Source organism: Bufo gargarizans, chromosome 8 (genome assembly GCF_014858855.1).
Source record: "Bufo gargarizans isolate SCDJY-AF-19 chromosome 8, ASM1485885v1, whole genome shotgun sequence".
Lineage (NCBI taxonomy): Eukaryota > Metazoa > Chordata > Amphibia > Anura > Bufonidae > Bufo > Bufo gargarizans.
In genome coordinates, this window is record NC_058087.1 from 2228664 (window position 1) to 2246126 (window position 17463).

Below are 17463 nucleotides of genomic sequence, written 5' to 3' on the forward strand. Positions count from 1 at the left end.
ATGAGCTGTTTGAAGCTGTCTGTGTCCACCAGCCTGAATGACAGCATTTCATAGGCCAGTAGTTTAGAAATGCTGGCATTCAGGGCCAGGGATCGAGGGTGGCTAGGTGGGAATTTACGCTTTCTATCAAATGTTTGTGAGATGGAGAGCTGAACGCTGGCGTGTGACATGGTTGAGACGCTTGGTGACGGAGGTGGTGGTGGTGGTGTTGGTGGTACATCCCCTGTTTGCTGGGCGGCAGGTGCCAACGTTCCTCCAGAGGCGGAGGAAGAGGCCGAGGCGGCAGCAGCAGAATAGGCCGAGGCGGCAGCAGCAGAAGAGGTAGCAGGGGGAGCCTGAGTGACTTCCTTGGTTTTAAGGTGTTTACTCCACTGCAGTTCATGCTTTGCATGCAGGTGCCTGGTCATGCAGGTTGTGCTCAGGTTCAGAACGTTAATGCCTCGCTTCAGGCTCTGATGGCACAGCGTGCAAACCACTCGGGTCTTGTCGTCAGCACATTGTTTGAAGAAGTGCCATGCCAGGGAACTCCTTGAAGCTGCCTTTGGGGTGCTCGGTCCCAGATGGCGGCGGTCAGTAGCAGGCGGAGTCTCTTGGCGGCGGGTGTTCTGCTTTTGCCCACTGCTCCCTCTTTTGCTACGCTGTTGGCTCGGTCTCACCACTGCCTCTTCCTCCGAACTGTGAAAGTCAGTGGCACGACCTTCATTCCATGTGGGGTCTAGGACCTCATCGTCCCCTGCATCGTCTTCCACCCAGTCTTGATCCCTGACCTCCTGTTCAGTCTGCACACTGCAGAAAGACGCAGCAGTTGGCACCTGTGTTTCGTCATCATCAGAGACATGCTGAGGTGGTATTCCCATGTCCTCATCATCAGGAAACATAAGTGGTTGTGCGTCAGTGCATTCTATGTCTTCCACCGCTGGGGAAGGGCTGGGTGGATGCCCTTGGGAAACCCTGCCAGCGGAGTCTTCAAACAGCATAAGAGACTGCTGCATAACTTGAGGCTGAGACAGTTTCCCTGGTATGCATGGGGGTGATGTGACAGACTGATGGGGTTGGTTTTCAGGCGCCATCTGTGCGCTTTCTGCAGAAGACTGGGTGGGAGATAATGTGAACGTGCTGGATCCACTGTCGGCCACCCAATTGACTAATGCCTGTACCTGCTCAGGCCTTACCATCCTTAGAACGGCATTGGGCCCCACCATATATCGCTGTAAATTCTGGCGGCTACTGGGACCTGAGGTAGTTGGTACACTAGGACGTGTGGATGTGGCAGAACGGCCACGTCCTCTCCCAGCACCAGAGGGTCCACTAACACCACCACGACCATGTCCACGTCCGCGTCCCTTACTAGATGTTTTTCTCATTGTTATGGTTCACCACAACAACAAATATATTATTTGGCCCAATGTATTGTATTCAAATTCAGCGGGATATAAATTTGAGGCCTAGTATTTAGGCGCTGGGTCACCGGTATGGATTTAGTGACAGAATTAGACTTGGAAATACACAGTAGCGGGTGTGTGTGAAGTTATTCTGAATGACCCAATGTGCACCTTGAATATTATATACCCTTTTTGGGATAGATTTCAAATAGCTCTGATATAGCAGGAACCACTAAATTATGAAATTGCTAAATTGGGAATTGTACTTCAACCCAGAACAAAAAATGTGCTTTGACGGACACTAAATAACTTTCCCAGCCACAACAGTACAGCGGTGGGTAACGAGAGATTTAGAGGGATTTAAATTTGAGGCCTAGTATTTAGGCGCTGGGTCACCGGTATGGATTTAGTGACAGAATTAGACTTGGAAATACACAGTAGCGGGTGTGTGTGAAGTTATTCTGAATGACCCAATGTGCACCTTGAATATTATATACCCTTTTTGGGATAGATTTCAAATAGCTCTGATATAGCAGGAACCACTAAATTATGAAATTGCTAAATTGGGAATTGTACTTCAACCCAGAACAAAAAATGTGCTTTGACGGGCACTAAATAACTTTCCCAGCTACAACAGTACAGCGGTGGGTAACGAGAGATTTAGAGGGATTTAAATTTGAGGCCTAGTATTTAGGCGCTGGGTGACAGGTATGGATTTAGTGACAGAATTAGACTTGGAAATGCACAGAAGCGGGTGTGTGTGAAGTTATTCTGAATGACCCTATGTGCACCTTCAATATTATATACCCTTTTTGGGATAGATTTCAAATAGCTCTGATATAGCAGAAACCACTAAATTATGAAATTGCTAAATTGGGAATTGTACTTCAACCCAGAACAAAAAATGTGCTTTGACGGACACTAAATATCTTGCCCAGCAACAACAGTACAGCGGTGGGTAACGAGAGATTTAGAGGGATTTAAATTTGAGGCCTAGTATTTAGGCGCTGGGTGACAGGTATGGGTTTAGTGCCAGAATTAGACTTGGAAATACACAGTAGCGGGTGTGTGTGAAGTTATTCTGAATGACCCAATGTGCACCTTCAATATTATATACCCTTTTTGGGATAGATTTCAAATAGCTCTGATATAGCAGAAACCACTAAATTATGAAATTGCTAAATTGGGAATTGTATTTCAACCCAGAACAAGAAATGTGCTTGAACGGACACTAAATAACTCGCCCAGCTACAGCACTAGGGACAGATTTAGCTGGATATAAATTTGAGGCCTAGTATTTAGGCGCTGGGTGACCGGTATGGATTTAGTGACAGAATTAGACTGGGATATGGCCAAAAAATGAACAGACTATTGCTGGTTAAATGCACTTGGTGTGACAGCTTCACCCTGATGTAGGCTTTAGCCAAAAAACAACCACACCATTGAGGGTTAAATGCACTTGGTGACAGGCGCAGCTTGCCCCTGATTTTGTATATGGCCAAAAAATGAACAGACTATTGCTGGTTAAATGCACTTGGTGTGACAGCTTCACCCTGATGTAGGCTTTAGCCAAAAAACAACCACACCATTGAGGGTTAAATGCACTTGGTGACAGGCGCAGCTTGCCCCTGATTTTGTATATGGCCAAAAAATGAACAGACTATTGCTGGTTAAATGCACTTGGTGTGACAGCTTCACCCTGATGTAGGCTTTAGCCAAAAAACAACCACACCATTGAGGGTTAAATGCACTTGGTCGCAGCTTGTGCTGGCGCACCACAAGACACAAAATGGCCGCCGATCACCCCAGAAAAATGAGACTGACAAACGGTCTGTGCAGCCTAAAAACAGTGAGCAATTGAGGATCAGCAGCTCAATGATCCACAGCTGCAGATCGATTAATAATCAAGTACTTTGGAGGAGTTAATCTGCCTAATCTCGCCCTACTGTCGCAGCCGCAACCTCTCCCTACGCTAATCAGAGCAGAGTGACGGGCGGCGCTATGTGACTCCAGCTTAAATAGAGGCTGGGTCACATGGTGCTCTGGCCAATCACAGCCATGCCAATAGTAGGCATGGCTGTGATGGCCTCTTGGGGCAAGTAGTATGACGCTTGTTGATTGGCTGCTTTGCAGCCTTTCAAAAAGCGCCAAGAAAGCGTCACAAAAGCGCGAAGAAAGCGACGAACACCGAACCCGAACCCGGACTTTTACGAAAATGTCCGGGTTCGGGTCCGTGTCACGGACACCCCAAAATTCGGTACGAACCCGAACTATACAGTTCGAGTTCGCTCATCCCTATTCCCCATAAGATAAAACTGACCTGTTCCCTTCATTCTCCGGGTCAGTACCGATTACAGCGATACCACATTTATAGAGTTTTATGGGTTTTGTATTTACAGTGTTCCCTATGAGATAAAACAGACCTGTTCCCTTCATCCTGAGGGTCAGTACGATTACAGTGATACCACATTTATATAGTTTATAGGTTTTGTTTTTACACCGTTCCCTATGAGATAAAACTGACCTGTTCTCTTCATTCTCCGGGTCAGTACGATTACAGAGATATCACATTTATATAGTTTTATGGGTTCTGTTTTTACGGCGTTCCCTATGAGATAAAACAGACCTGTTCTCTTCATCCTGAGGGCAGTACGATTACAACATACTGTATATCTAGTTTTTCATGCGTTTTAATAATGGAAAAAAATGAAAACTTTAAAAAAAAACTTTTTTTTTCTTTTCATCGCCATATTATGACTGCCATAACTTTTTTATAGTTATGTCTACAGAGACGTGACAATCTGTAGTTTTTTGGGTTGTGTGACTTTTTATACAGTTTTTTAGGGAGGTAAAGTGATGAAAAAAAAACGCGAATCAGCCATTTTTTTTGTTACGCCATTCACCACATGGGATATTTAAAAAAAATAATATTTTAATAGTATAGGCATTTTTGCACATGGTGAGGCCCATGATGTTTTTATTTTTTTATTGTTTAAATATTCTGATTTTGGAGAAAAGCGAGTGATTTTAATTTTTATATATTTTCTTTTTACTTTTTTTTACCTAAAAAAAATTATTTTTTGTTACGGTCCATTCACACGTCCGCAGAATTAATTCTCTATGGGGCAGAAATGGATGCGGAAAGCACACAGTGTGCAGTCCGCATCCGCATTTCCGTAGTGTGCCCCCGATCTTCCGGTCCAAAAAAATAGAACATGTCCTATTCTTGTGTAGGCTGGGTGTGATGCGGATCCGCAATACACTACGGACGTGTGACTGGACCCTCAGTGTTAGTCCTCAGGTGGACTTTGTATACGGTAATGGCATTTTCTCCATCTGCTGGCCTGATTTGTAAAATACAAGTAATGAGCCTGAAAGCCTCAAGGAACAGCTTCCCCGATCTCTTCCTGGTTTCTGGCTTCTCGGATGCTATGGTCACATTTGACCACAGCATCTGAGCAGTTAAATGTCTGCTTTCGGCATTAGCTGCGTGTTACACAGCAAGCAACCGCTAGCTATGACAGTCGCTGCGAAGCGGGCGCCATCTTGAAAGACTCGACATCTGCCGTACATGTACGGCAGAGATTATGAAGGGGTTAATTGCTTCTGGCACAACCATTGTAAGTTGAGACTTTTGTAACTGGAGTCCATAACTATGGAAAACTATGAATTGGTTCAAACTCCCAAAATGTCATCCAAGATAAGAGAAAATAAAAATATAGTTACTATAAGCAGATAATGAGGAGAAATAATAATAATCTTTCCTTATATAGTGCCACCATATATTGCAGCGCTGTACAGAGCGCGCATGTACTAATGAGGCTCATCCTGAAACACGAGGAGTGAGGGCCCTGCTCGCAAGAGTTTACAGTCTATGAGAAATAAAGCCAGTCCTTCCATGTAACAGTCAAGAGTAGAAGCTGTACATCCCTGTCTATGAGGAGGACTGGGGCTTCTTCAGGATCCTGTACAGTACACGTGTACCAGGCTGGAGATGTCCTCTCCTTACATCCACAAGAGAAGCTCATTCTGGGGCAGACAGATAAAGCTAGTCTTTCCATGTAACAGTCAAGAGTAGAAGCTGTACATCCCTGTCTATGAGGAGGACTGGGGCTTCTTCAGGATCCTGTACAGCACACGTGTACCAGGCTGGAGATGTCCTCTCCTTACATCCACAAGAGAAGCTCATTCTGGGGCAGACAGATAAAGCTAGTCTTTCCATGTAACAGTCAAGAGTAGAAGCTGTACATCCCTGTCTATGAGGAGGACTGGGGCTTCTTCAGGATCCTGTACAGCACACGTGTACCAGGCTGGAGATGTCCTCTCCTTACATCCACAAGAGAAGCTCATTCTGGGGCAGACAGATAAAGCTAGTCTTTCCATGTAACAGTCAAGAGTAGAAGCTGTACATCACTGTCTATGAGGAGGACTGGGGCTTCTTCAGGATCCTGTACAGTACACGTGTACCAGACTGGAGATGTCCTCTCCTTACATCCACAAGAGAAGCTCATTCTGGGGCAGACAGATAAAGCTAGTCTTTCCATGTAACAGTCAAGAGTAGAAGCTGTACATCCCTGTCTATGAGGAGGACGGGAGCTTCTTCAGGATCCTGTACAGTACACCAGTACCAGGCTGGAGATGTCCTCTCCTGACATGCTCCGGATGTGGATGGAGTATAATACAGAGAGTAACAGTCAGAGTAGAAGCTGTACATCACTGTCTATGAGGAGGACTGGAGCTTCTTCAGGATCCTGTACAGCACACATGTACCAGGCTGGAGATGTCCTTAAATTCACAGGAGAAGCTCTTCCTGGTACAGACAGATAAAGCCATTCCTTCCATCTAACAGTCAGAGTAGAAGCTGTACATCACTGTCTATGAGGAGGACTGGGGCTTCTTCAGGATTCTGTACAGCACAAATGTACCAGGCTGGAGATGTCCTCTCCTGACATGCTCCGGATGTGGATGGAGTATAATACAGAGAGTAACAGTCTGGAGTAGAAGCTGTACATCACTGTCTATGAGGAGGACGGGAGCTTCTTCAGGATCCTGTACAGCACACATGTACAAGACTGGAGATGTCCTCTCCTGACATGCTCCGGATGTGGATGGAGTATAATACAGAAAGTAACAGCAGTAGTGTGGCTGCAGCTCTTGATGTGGCTGAAGAATAATACAGAATGTAACAGCAGGATTATGGCTGCAGCTCTGGATGTGAATGGAGTATAATACAGAATGTAACAGCAGGAGTGTGGCTGCAGCTCTGGATGTAAGTGGAGTATAATACATAATAATACAGCTGTAATGTGGCTGCAGCTCTGGATTTGGATGAAGTATAATACATAAGGTTACGGCAGGACTGTTGCTGCAGCTCTGGATGTGAATGGAGTATAATACATAATGTTACATGAGGATTGTGGCTGAAGCTCTAGATGTGCCTGGGTATAATACAGAATGTAACAGCAGGAGCGTGGCTGCAGCTCTGGATGTGGCAGGAGTATAATACATAATGTTACAGGATGATTGTGGTTGCAGCTCTGGATGTGGCTGGGTATAATACAGAATGTAACAGCAGGAGCATGGCTGCAGCTCTGGATGTGGCAGGAGTATAATACATAATGTTACAGCAGGAGTGTGGCTGAAGCTCTAGATGTGGCTGGGTATAATACAGAATGTAACAGCAGGAGTGTGGCTGCAGCTCTGGATGTGAATTGAGTATAATACATAATGTTACACCAGGATTGTGGCTGCAGCTCTAGATTTGGCCGGAGTATAACAGAATGTAACAGCAGTAGTGTGGTTGCAGCTCTGGATGTTGATGGAGTATAATACATAATTTAACAGCAGGAGTGTGGCTGCAGCTCTGGATGTGAATTGAGTATAATACATAATGTTACAGCAGGATTGTGGCTGCAGCTCTAGATGTGGCTGGAGTATAACAGAATGTAACAGCAGGAGTGTGGCTGCAGCTCTGGGTGTGGCTGGAGTATAATACAGACTCTTACAGCAGGATTCTGCTTGCAGCTCTGAATGTGGGTGGAGTATAATGTTGTCTATTCTGCAGGTGCGAAAGGCGAACCTGGAAGGCCGGGACAAGACGGACAAAAAGGTGAGATCTCATGGCTTACTGTCTCTAATTACTATCAGTGTTGGTGAGTGGTCCTGAAGAAGCAGCCCGTACAGGTATGTGTATGTGTGCCCCAGTCACCGCCACATGTTATGGGGGTTACATTGTAACGGACCGTTTCAGCAGACAAGGGGTTAAAATCCGTTTAGGCGATATGCCCCTTTCTGAGAGACAGGCACAGCTGCTGCAGGACACCAAACTCCCGAACTGGATACAAAATAGCACTTCAAACTGGAACCTCGCAAATAGCTGTCAGCAGACGAACAGGAAAAGCGTACAATCAGCTTACACTCCTGGCAATCAGTCTCCAACAGCATACAGGGAATCCCCCAATAACGAGACAAGGCTCCGTGTTGAGGGTCAAGCAGTGCTCTGATGTGCTGGCACACCCAGCCTGGTTTTTATTACAGTTGTTGCAAATACAGGTCCGCCCACAGGGTTTTGAAATACAACTAATCAGTAATTCACAACACACACAATGTAAATACAGCAACCAATCGTTCACGCCCCCAGAGGACCAGAAGGGAGACTGCGACATATCCCCACAATGCATCATGGTTTCCTCCTCTCTGTCCCGGAGACAACCGAAGGCAATCCAATTATCTCTCAGGACAAAGGGAGATCACCAATACACATGTGGAGACAACAGGACAGACATCACCATTTAAACACACAATGGGACACCCCCACAGCAAACACAGACATTTAACATATCCCCAGATAGCTCAAGTCTGAGTGCATATCATTAGGTGAATGGCACTCAGAATACACGAATACAATAATATTAGCTATCTGGGTGCCCTCACATAACATACAATTTAACCGAACGCATAATAACATAAAATACAAGCCGGTCTGTCTTCTCCTTTAAAGTTACTATGGGCCATAATCCTGAGGCAAGAGGCTTTTAAACAGCCCTCTCCAAAACCCAGTGGCGAGGTTGGTTTCGCCACACATCTCCCCCCCCCAGGGAAGACTAACCAGATACCTGACCTCACGCCGGTCGGTACCTGAGTTAGTCTGGCAGCCCACCCACAACCCAATACTGGACCTGTTGAATTTTAGGGCCTGGCTCTGTTCCGTAGGTCCCCAGCTGTTGAGTGGGCATCTGCTACTCCTTGCTTTGTGGTTCTCCAGCTTGGAGCTGTAGGTACTTGGTGGGCAGAGGCCGACTGCGCTCTGCCCAGATGCCAGCTCTTCCGCTGGGGTGAGGGGGGTACAAGCCAGTCCTGTAACAAGGGGGTCGGTGGAGCAGAGGCTAGCGGCTCTCTGCCCTGATGCCAGCTCTTCTGCTGGGGTGAGGGGGGTACAAGCCAGTCCTGTAACAAGGGGGACGGTGGAGCAGAGGCTAGCGGCTCTCTGCCCTGATGCCAGCTCTTCCGCTGGGAAGGGATCAGTGGGTATTGCAGGCTTATCCCCTGCCCCCAGAACTCGGTTGGGAAGTAGCTGGGAAGGGGAGGGCTCGCTTACCTCCTCCTCCTGGTATCCCTGCGGAGATGGCTGGAGATCTGGTTGTTTGAGGGGGAGACCGACTGTCTCTTCTTTGGCTAAACAGCCCTGTTGCTGGGGGACAGGACCAACTGTCCCTACCCCCTGTGCTGTGAGTGCAGAGACCACGGTCCCATCTGCACAGTTGTGGGGCTTACTGTCTCCCCCTGGTGCGTTAAGCTGCCGCTGGGGAATGGAGACTAGGCTCCCAGTTCCCAACAAATCATGCTGCTGCTGGGGAGCAGGAACAACTACCTCTGCCCCCTGTAACTCAGCCTGCCGCTGGGGAGGGAGGACGTTGCTCTCCTCTCCCTGCATTTCACACTGCCTTCCCGGCATATCACTCTGCTGCTGGGGGGCATGAACAACTACCTCTGCCCCCTGTAACTCAGCCTGCCGCTGGGGAGGGAGGCCGCTGCTCTCCTCTCCCTGCACTTCACACTGCCGCTGGGGAATGGAGACTGGGCTCCCTCTGTCCCGCAACTGTAACTTCCGATGGAGGTCCACCCAACATGGCAGCTGACCGTCACCTTCTGCCCGGTATAGTAGGGTCTTGATCACTAGACTCCTCACAAACTTCACGTATTTCTCAGCTGGATTGGGTCCGAAGAAGTTCAGCCGCAACCACATCATACGGTCAAATTCCTCCACAGAGTATCTGTACTCCACTGCTGGTTCCATCCTGGTGCTTTTAGGGTCGCTGTACTGAGACATGCGTTGCCCTTAAGGTTGTAAAATCCAAAGAAATGGTGTCTCCTGTAGCTGTCCTTCTGGCTGTAGGAACGATTCCACTGCTGCCACCAATGTAACGGACCGTTTCAGCAGACAAGGGGTTAAAATCCGTTTAGGCGATATGCCCCTTTCTGAGAGACAGGCACAGCTACTGCAGAACACCAACCTCCCGAACTGGATACAAAATAGCACTCCAAACTGGAACCTCGCGAATAGCTGCCGGCAGACGAACAGGAAAAGCGTACAGTCAGCTTACACTCCTGGCAATCAGTCTCCAACAGCATATCTTGAGGGTCAGCAGTGGTCTGATGTGCTGGCACACCCAGCCTGGTTTTTATTACAGTTGTTGCAAATACAGGACAGATACAACACATCTCCACAATGCATCATGGTTTCCTCCTCTCTGTCCCGGAGACAACCGAGGGCAATCCAATTATCTCTCAGGACAAAGGGAGATCGCCAATACACATGTGGAGACAACAGGACAGACATCACCATTTAAACACACAATGTCACACCCTCCCAGCAACCACAGACATTTAACATATCCCCAGATAGCTCAAGTCTGAGTGCATATCATTAGGTGAATGGCACTCAGAATACACAAATACAATACTATTAGCTATCTGGGTGCCCTCACATAACATACAATTTAACCGAACGCATAATAACATAAAATACAATTCTACAGACAGATTTAAGCTGTGCGGCCGGTCTGTCTTCTCCTTTAAAGTTAGTAGGGGCCATAAACCTGAGGCAAGAGGCTTTTAAACAGCCCCCTCCAAAACCCAGTGGCGAGGTTGTTTAGCCACACAATCTCTCATGTAGGTATGTACAGGTATGTGTATGTGTGCCCCAGTCACCGGCACATGTTATGGGGGTTACATTGTCTCTGTGGAGGTATGTACAGGTATGTGTATGTGTGCCCCAGTCACCGGCACATGTTATGGGGGTTACATTGTCTCTGTGGAGGTATGTACAGGTATGTGTATGTGTGCCCCAGTCACCGGCACATGTTATGGGGGTTACATTATCTCTGTGGAGGTATGTACAGGTATGTGTATGTGTGCCCCAGTCCACCACCGACTGGAGCAGACTGGAGCAGACTGGAAGCAGGGAGCCCACCACCGACAGGAGCAGACTGGAAGCAGGGAGCCCAGCGCCGACTGGAGCAGACTGGAAGCAGGGAGCCCACCACCGACTGGAGCAGACTGGAAGCAGGGAGCCCACCACCGACTGGAAGCAGGGAGCCCAGCACCGACTGGAAGCAGGGAGCCCAGCACCGACTGGAGCAGACTGGAAGCAGGGAGCCCAGCGCCGACTGGAAGCAGGGAGCCCAGCACCGACTGGAGCAGACTGGAAGCAGGGAGCCCAGCACCGACTGGAGCAGACTGGAAGCAGGGAGCCCAGCACCGACTGGAGCAGACTGGAAGCAGGGAGCCCACCACCGACTGGAGCAGACTGGAAGCAGGGAGCCCACCACCGACTGGAGCAGACTGGAAGCAGGGAGCCCACCACCGACTGGAGCAGACTGGAAGCAGGGAGCCCACCACCGACTGGAGCAGACTGGAAGCAGGGAGCCCACCACCGACTGGAGCAGACTGGAAGCAGGGAGCCCACCACCGACTGGAGCAGACTGGAAGCAGGGAGCCCACCACCGACAGGAGCAGACTGGAAGCAGGGAGCCCACCACCGACTGGAGCAGACTGGAAGCAGGGAGCCCACCACCGACTGGAGCAGACTGGAAGCAGGGAGCCCACCACCGACTGGAAGCAGGGAGCCCAGCACCGACTGGAGCAGACTGGAAGCAGGGAGCCCAGCACCGACTGGAGCAGACTGGAAGCAGGGAGCCCACCACCGACTGGAGCAGACTGGAAGCAGGGAGCCCACCACCGACTGGAAGCAGGGAGCCCAGCACTGACAGGAGCAGACTGGAAGCAGGGAGCCCAGCACTGACAGGAGCAGACTGGAAGCAGGGAGCCCAGCACCGACTCGAGCAGACTGGAAGCAGGGAGCCCACCACCGACAAGAGCAGACTGGAAGCAGGGAGCGCACCACCAACAGGAGCAGACTGGAAGCAGGGAGCCCACCACCGACTGGAGCAGACTGGAAGCAGGGAGCCCACCACCGACAGGAGCAGACTGGAAGCAGGGAGCCCACCACCAACAGGAGCAGACTGGAAGCAGGGAGCCCACCACCAACAGGAGCAGACTGGAAGCAGGGAGCCCACCACCGACTGGAGCAGACTGGAAGCAGGGAGCCCACCACCGACTAGAGCAGACTGGAAGCAGGGAGCCCACCACCAACAGGAGCAGACTGGAAGCAGGGAGCCCACCACCGACTGGAGCAGACTGGAAGCAGGGAGCCCACCACCGACTGGAGCAGACTGGAAGCAGGGAGCCCACCACCGACTGGAGCAGACTGGAAGCAGGGAGCCCACCACCGACTGGAGCAGACTGGAAGCAGGGAGCCCAGCGCCGACTGGAGCAGACTGGAAGCAGGGAGCCCACCACCGACTGGAAGCAGGGAGCCCAGCACTGACAGGAGCAGACTGGAAGCAGGGAGCCCAGCACTGACAGGAGCAGACTGGAAGCAGGGAGCCCACCACCGACTGGAGCAGACTGGAAGCAGGGAGCCCACCACCGACTGGAGCAGACTGGAAGCAGGGAGCCCACCACCGACTGGAAGCAGGGAGCCCAGCACCGACTGGAGCAGACTGGAAGCAGGGAGCCCAGCACTGACAGGAGCAGACTGGAAGCAGGGAGCCCACCACCGACTGGAGCAGACTGGAAGCAGGGAGCCCACCACCGACAAGAGCAGACTGGAAGCAGGGAGCCCACAACCGACTCGAGCAGACTGGAAGCAGGGAGCCCACCACCGACTGGAGCAGACTGGAAGCAGGGAGCCCAGCACCGAATGGAGCAGACTGGAAGCAGGGAGCGCACCACCAACAGGAGCAGACTGGAAGCAGGGAGCCCACCACCGACTGGAGCAGACTGGAAGCAGGGAGCCCACCACCGACTGGAGCAGACTGGAAGCAGGGAGCCCACCACCGACAGGAGCAGACTGGAAGCAGGGAGCCCACCACCAACAGGAGCAGACTGGAAGCAGGGAGCCCACCACCAACAGGAGCAGACTGGAAGCAGGGAGCCCACCACCGACAGGAGCAGACTGGAAGCAGGGAGCCCACCACCGACTGGAGCAGACTGGAAGCAGGGAGCCCACCACCGACAGGAGCAGACTGGAAGCAGGGAGCCCAGCACCGACTGGAGCAGACTGGAAGCAGGGAGCCCAGCGCCGACTGGAGCAGACTGGAAGCAGGGAGCCCACCACCGACTGGAGCAGACTGGAAGCAGGGAGCCCAGCACCTACTGGAAGCAGGGAGCCCAGCACCGACAGGAGCAGACTGGAAGCAGGGAGCCCACCACCGACAGGAGCAGACTGGAAGCAGGGAGCGCACCACCAACAGGAGCAGACTGGAAGCAGGGAGCCCACCACCGACTGGAGCAGACTGGAAGCAGGGAGCCCACCACCGACTGGAAGCAGGGAGCCCACCACCAACAGGAGCAGACTGGAAGCAGGGAGCCCCGCACCGACTGGAGCAGACTGGAAGCAGGGAGCCCAGCACTGACAGGAGCAGACTGGAAGCAGGGAGCCCACCACCGACTGGAGCAGACTGGAAGCAGGGAGCCCACCACCGACAAGAGCAGACTGGAAGCAGGGAGCCCACAACCGACAAGAGCAGACTGGAAGCAGGGAGCCCACCACCGACTGGAGCAGACTGGAAGCAGGGAGCCCACCACCGACAGGAGCAGACTGGAAGCAGGGAGCCCACCACCGACAGGAGCAGACTGGAAGCAGGGAGCCCACCACCGACAGGAACAGACTGGAAGCAGGGAGCCCACCACCGACAGGGACAGACTGCACATGCCTGTAGCAGGGCAGGGTTCAAATACAGTACAGCAGACAAGGAGGCTGAAGCAGATGCCGGCTTTATTAAATAACAGAATATAACGGCTGGGAAATCAGTTTAACAGTTTTGTGCCGATGCACCAGGGGTTTACACAAATTTACAGTCATGTCACATTCTCCAAAGAGGTAGCTGCTTGTCTTGGTCTGGTACGTGGGAGCAGGTGTCGTCTGGCTCCTGATACAGTCGCTTACTTGTCCCAGTGCGTGGTCTTTTCCTCTCTCTCTAGATTGCAGCTACAGAAATCCACATAAGTTCAGCTCTGCCAGGAGTCCCCGTCCTCTGCCACAGTCCCGCTAACCTATAGCACGTTAGCCAGGCCCCGTGTCCTGTCACAAGTCTCTCAATTGGACGATATTACTCTTCTCAGAATCACTTTTTAGTCTCTGTGGCCAGAGGCGTTGCTAGAGTCTGAAGAGATCCGGGGCATGAGCCCACGTGAAGCCACGCCCCCACCCCATGAAGCCACGCCCGCATCACCACCAAAGGGGGGGCCTTCACAGTAGTTATTAACCCCTTTCAGCAGTCCCCCCTTCAGTGAATGGGAAACTGCTGAATGGGGTTAATAACTACAGTGAACCCTAGCCATCTGGGCAACCACACAGATCATCCATAACAGTGTCATCCACAGATCCCCCATAAATGTCATCCACAGATCCCCCATAAGTGTCATCCACCACAGATCCCCATAAGTGTCATCCACCACAGATCCCCATAAGTGTCATCCACCACAGATCCCCCATAAGTGTCATCCACCACAGATCCCCCATAAGTGTCATCCACCACAGATCCCCCATAAGTGTCATCCACCACAGATCCCCCATAAGTGTCATCCACCACAGATCCCCCATAAGTGTCATCCACCACAGATCCCCCATAAGTGTCATCCACCACAGATCCCCCATAAGTGTCATCCACCACAGATCCCCCATAAGTGTCATCCACCACAGATCCCCCATAAGTGTCATCCACCACAGATCCCCCATAAGTGTCATCCACCACAGATCCCCCATAAGTGTCATCCACCACAGATCCCCATAAGTGTCATCCACCACAGATCCCCCATAAGTGTCATCCACCACAGATCCCCATATATATATACACACACTATACTGTCCTCTGTAGTGTATATACAGTACACTGTCCTCTGTAGTATATATGTACAGTATACTGTCCTCTGTAGTGTATATACAGTATGCTGTCCTCTGTAGTGTGTATATATATACACAGTATACTGTCCTCTTCCGTGTTAATTACTTTACACAGTTTAGTGTCATCTGCAAAAATTGATATTTTACTGTGCAAGCCTTCTACAAGATCATTAATAAATATATTAATGAGAATAGGGCCCAATACTGACCCCTGAGGTACTCCACTAGTGACAGTGACCCCCCCAGTACTGACCCCTGTGGTACTCCACTAGTGACAGTGACCCCTCCAGTACTGACCCCTGAGGTACCCCACTAGTGACAGTGCCCCCTCCAATACTGACCCCTGAGGTACTCCACTAGTGACACTGACCCCTGAGGTACCCCACTAGTGACAGTGACCTCTCCAATACTGACCCCTGAGGTACCCCACTAGTGACAGTGACCCAAGGGGGTTGGAGGGAGGGGAGGTTTAAAAATAGGAAAGAAATTTAACATAGGATGAGACTATGTATTACTGTATTGTTGTTTTGTTGTTGGTTTGTGATACCAAAATGTAATGACGTAGATCTTTAACATTTCTAAAATAAAAAGATTAATAATAAAAAAAAAAAAAAGTGACAGTGACCCCTCCAATACTGACCCCTGAGGTAATCCACTAGTGACAGTGACCCTTCCAGTACTGACCCCTGAGGTACCCCACTAGTGACAGTGACCCCTCCAATACTGACCCCTGAGGTAATCCACTAGTGACAGTGACCCTTCCAGTACTGACCCCTGAGGTACCCCACTAGTGACAGTGACCCCTCATGTACTGACCCTTGAGGTACTCCACTAGTGACAGTGACCCCTCCAGTACTGACCCCTGAGGTACTCCACTAGTGACAGTGACCCAATCTGAGTGTGTGAATCGTTAATACCCACTCTCTGTTTTCTATCACTCAGTCAGTTACTTACCCACATACAGATGTTTTCTCCCAGTCCGAGCATTCTCATTTTATATACTAACCTTTTATGTGGTTCAGTGTCAGATGCTTTGGAGAAGTCCAGATATACGACATCCATTGATTCACCGCTGTCAAGTCTAGAACTTACCTCCTCATAGAAACTGATTAAATTAGTTTGCTGATATGGCGTTATTTGCTTGTTTTCATTGAGATCCTCCAAGATAGCATCTCTCAGAAAACCTTCAAACAGTTTACCCACAACAGATGTTACACTAACCGGCCTATAGTTTCCGGGCTCTGTTTTTTAATATTGGCACCACATTTGCCATGCGCCAATCCTGTGGGACATTCCCTGTCAGTATAGAGTCCGCAAATATCAAAAATAAGGGTCTGGCTATGACATTACTTAATTCCCTTACGATACGCGGGTGTATGCCATCTGGTCCTGGCGATTTGTCTATTTTAATATTTTTAAGTCACTGTTGTACTTCTTCCTGGGTCAGACAGGACACTTTTAATGGGGAATTTATTTTTACATTCTGCATGTCATCTGACAGTTTATTTTCCTCAGTGAATACATTGGAGAAAAAAATATTTAACCGCTTTGCTTTCTCCTCGTCGCTCTCTGCCACTTCCCTTTCATTACTCTTTAAAGGACCGACACCTTCAGATTTATACTTTTTACCATTTATATAATTATAGAACATTTTAGGGTTAGTTTTGCTTTCTTTGGCAATTAATCTCTCGGTCTCTAGTTTGGCGACTTTTATTTGTTTTTTACATGTTCTATTTTTTCCTTATAGTTTTTCAGTGCTTCCTCGCTAAAGTGCCAAAGTGAAGTACATAAAAAATATATATACATATTAGGTATCACAACGTCCGTAACAACCATCTCTATAAAAATATCACATGACCTAACCCCTCAGATGAACACGGAAAAAAAAAAAAAAAAAATGTAAAAAAAAAACATCACAAAAATTGCAACAGCAAGTGATCAAAAAGGTGTATGCCCCCCAAAATAGTGTCAATCAAACCATCACCTCATCCCACAAAAAATGAGACCCTACCTAAGAGAATCGGTTATAAAAATAAAAAAGCTATCACTCTCAGACAATGGAGACACTAAAATATGATTATTTTTTGCTTCAAAACTGCTATTATTGTGCTAAAGTGAAATAAATAAAAGTAGAAGTTAGGCATCGCCGCGTCAGTAAGAACCTGCTCTATAAAAATATCACATGACCTAACCCCAGGTGAACACCGTAAAAAATAAAAAGCCATTTTTGTCACCTTACATCACAAAAATTGCAACACCAAGCGATCAAAAAGGCATATACCCTCCAAAATAGTGCCAATCAAATCGTCACCTCATCCCGCAAAAAATGACAATTGGACAAAGACAATTGGTCAAAAAATAAAAAAGCTATGGCTCTCAGACTATGGATACACAAAAATATCATTATTTTGGTTTAAAAAATGCTATTATTGTGTAATGTCCTTCTTCGAGGATGCCTTCCATGAATTTCAAATACTCATTCTTGAATTTGGGATCTCTTCCCATCCTTTTCTTCAAACATTTCAGTCTTGCTAGGGCAAGATTTCTGTTATTTGGCAGACGAGGTCACTCTCTAAAGGGTAAGGGCGTTTCAAGATGGCCTTGTTGATTCTG

General features: G+C 49.2%; 1 protein-coding gene across 1 annotated transcript in view; it reads left to right on the forward strand.

Annotated features, from left to right (window-relative positions):
• LOC122944627 (macrophage receptor MARCO-like) overlaps positions 1-17463 on the forward strand; it is a 142575-nt gene that overhangs the window by 102762 nt on the left and 22350 nt on the right. The window contains exon 10 of the mRNA XM_044303093.1: positions 7447-7491. Coding sequence (XP_044159028.1) covers positions 7447-7491 — 45 coding nt within the window. The remainder of the gene's footprint in view (positions 1-7446; positions 7492-17463) is intronic.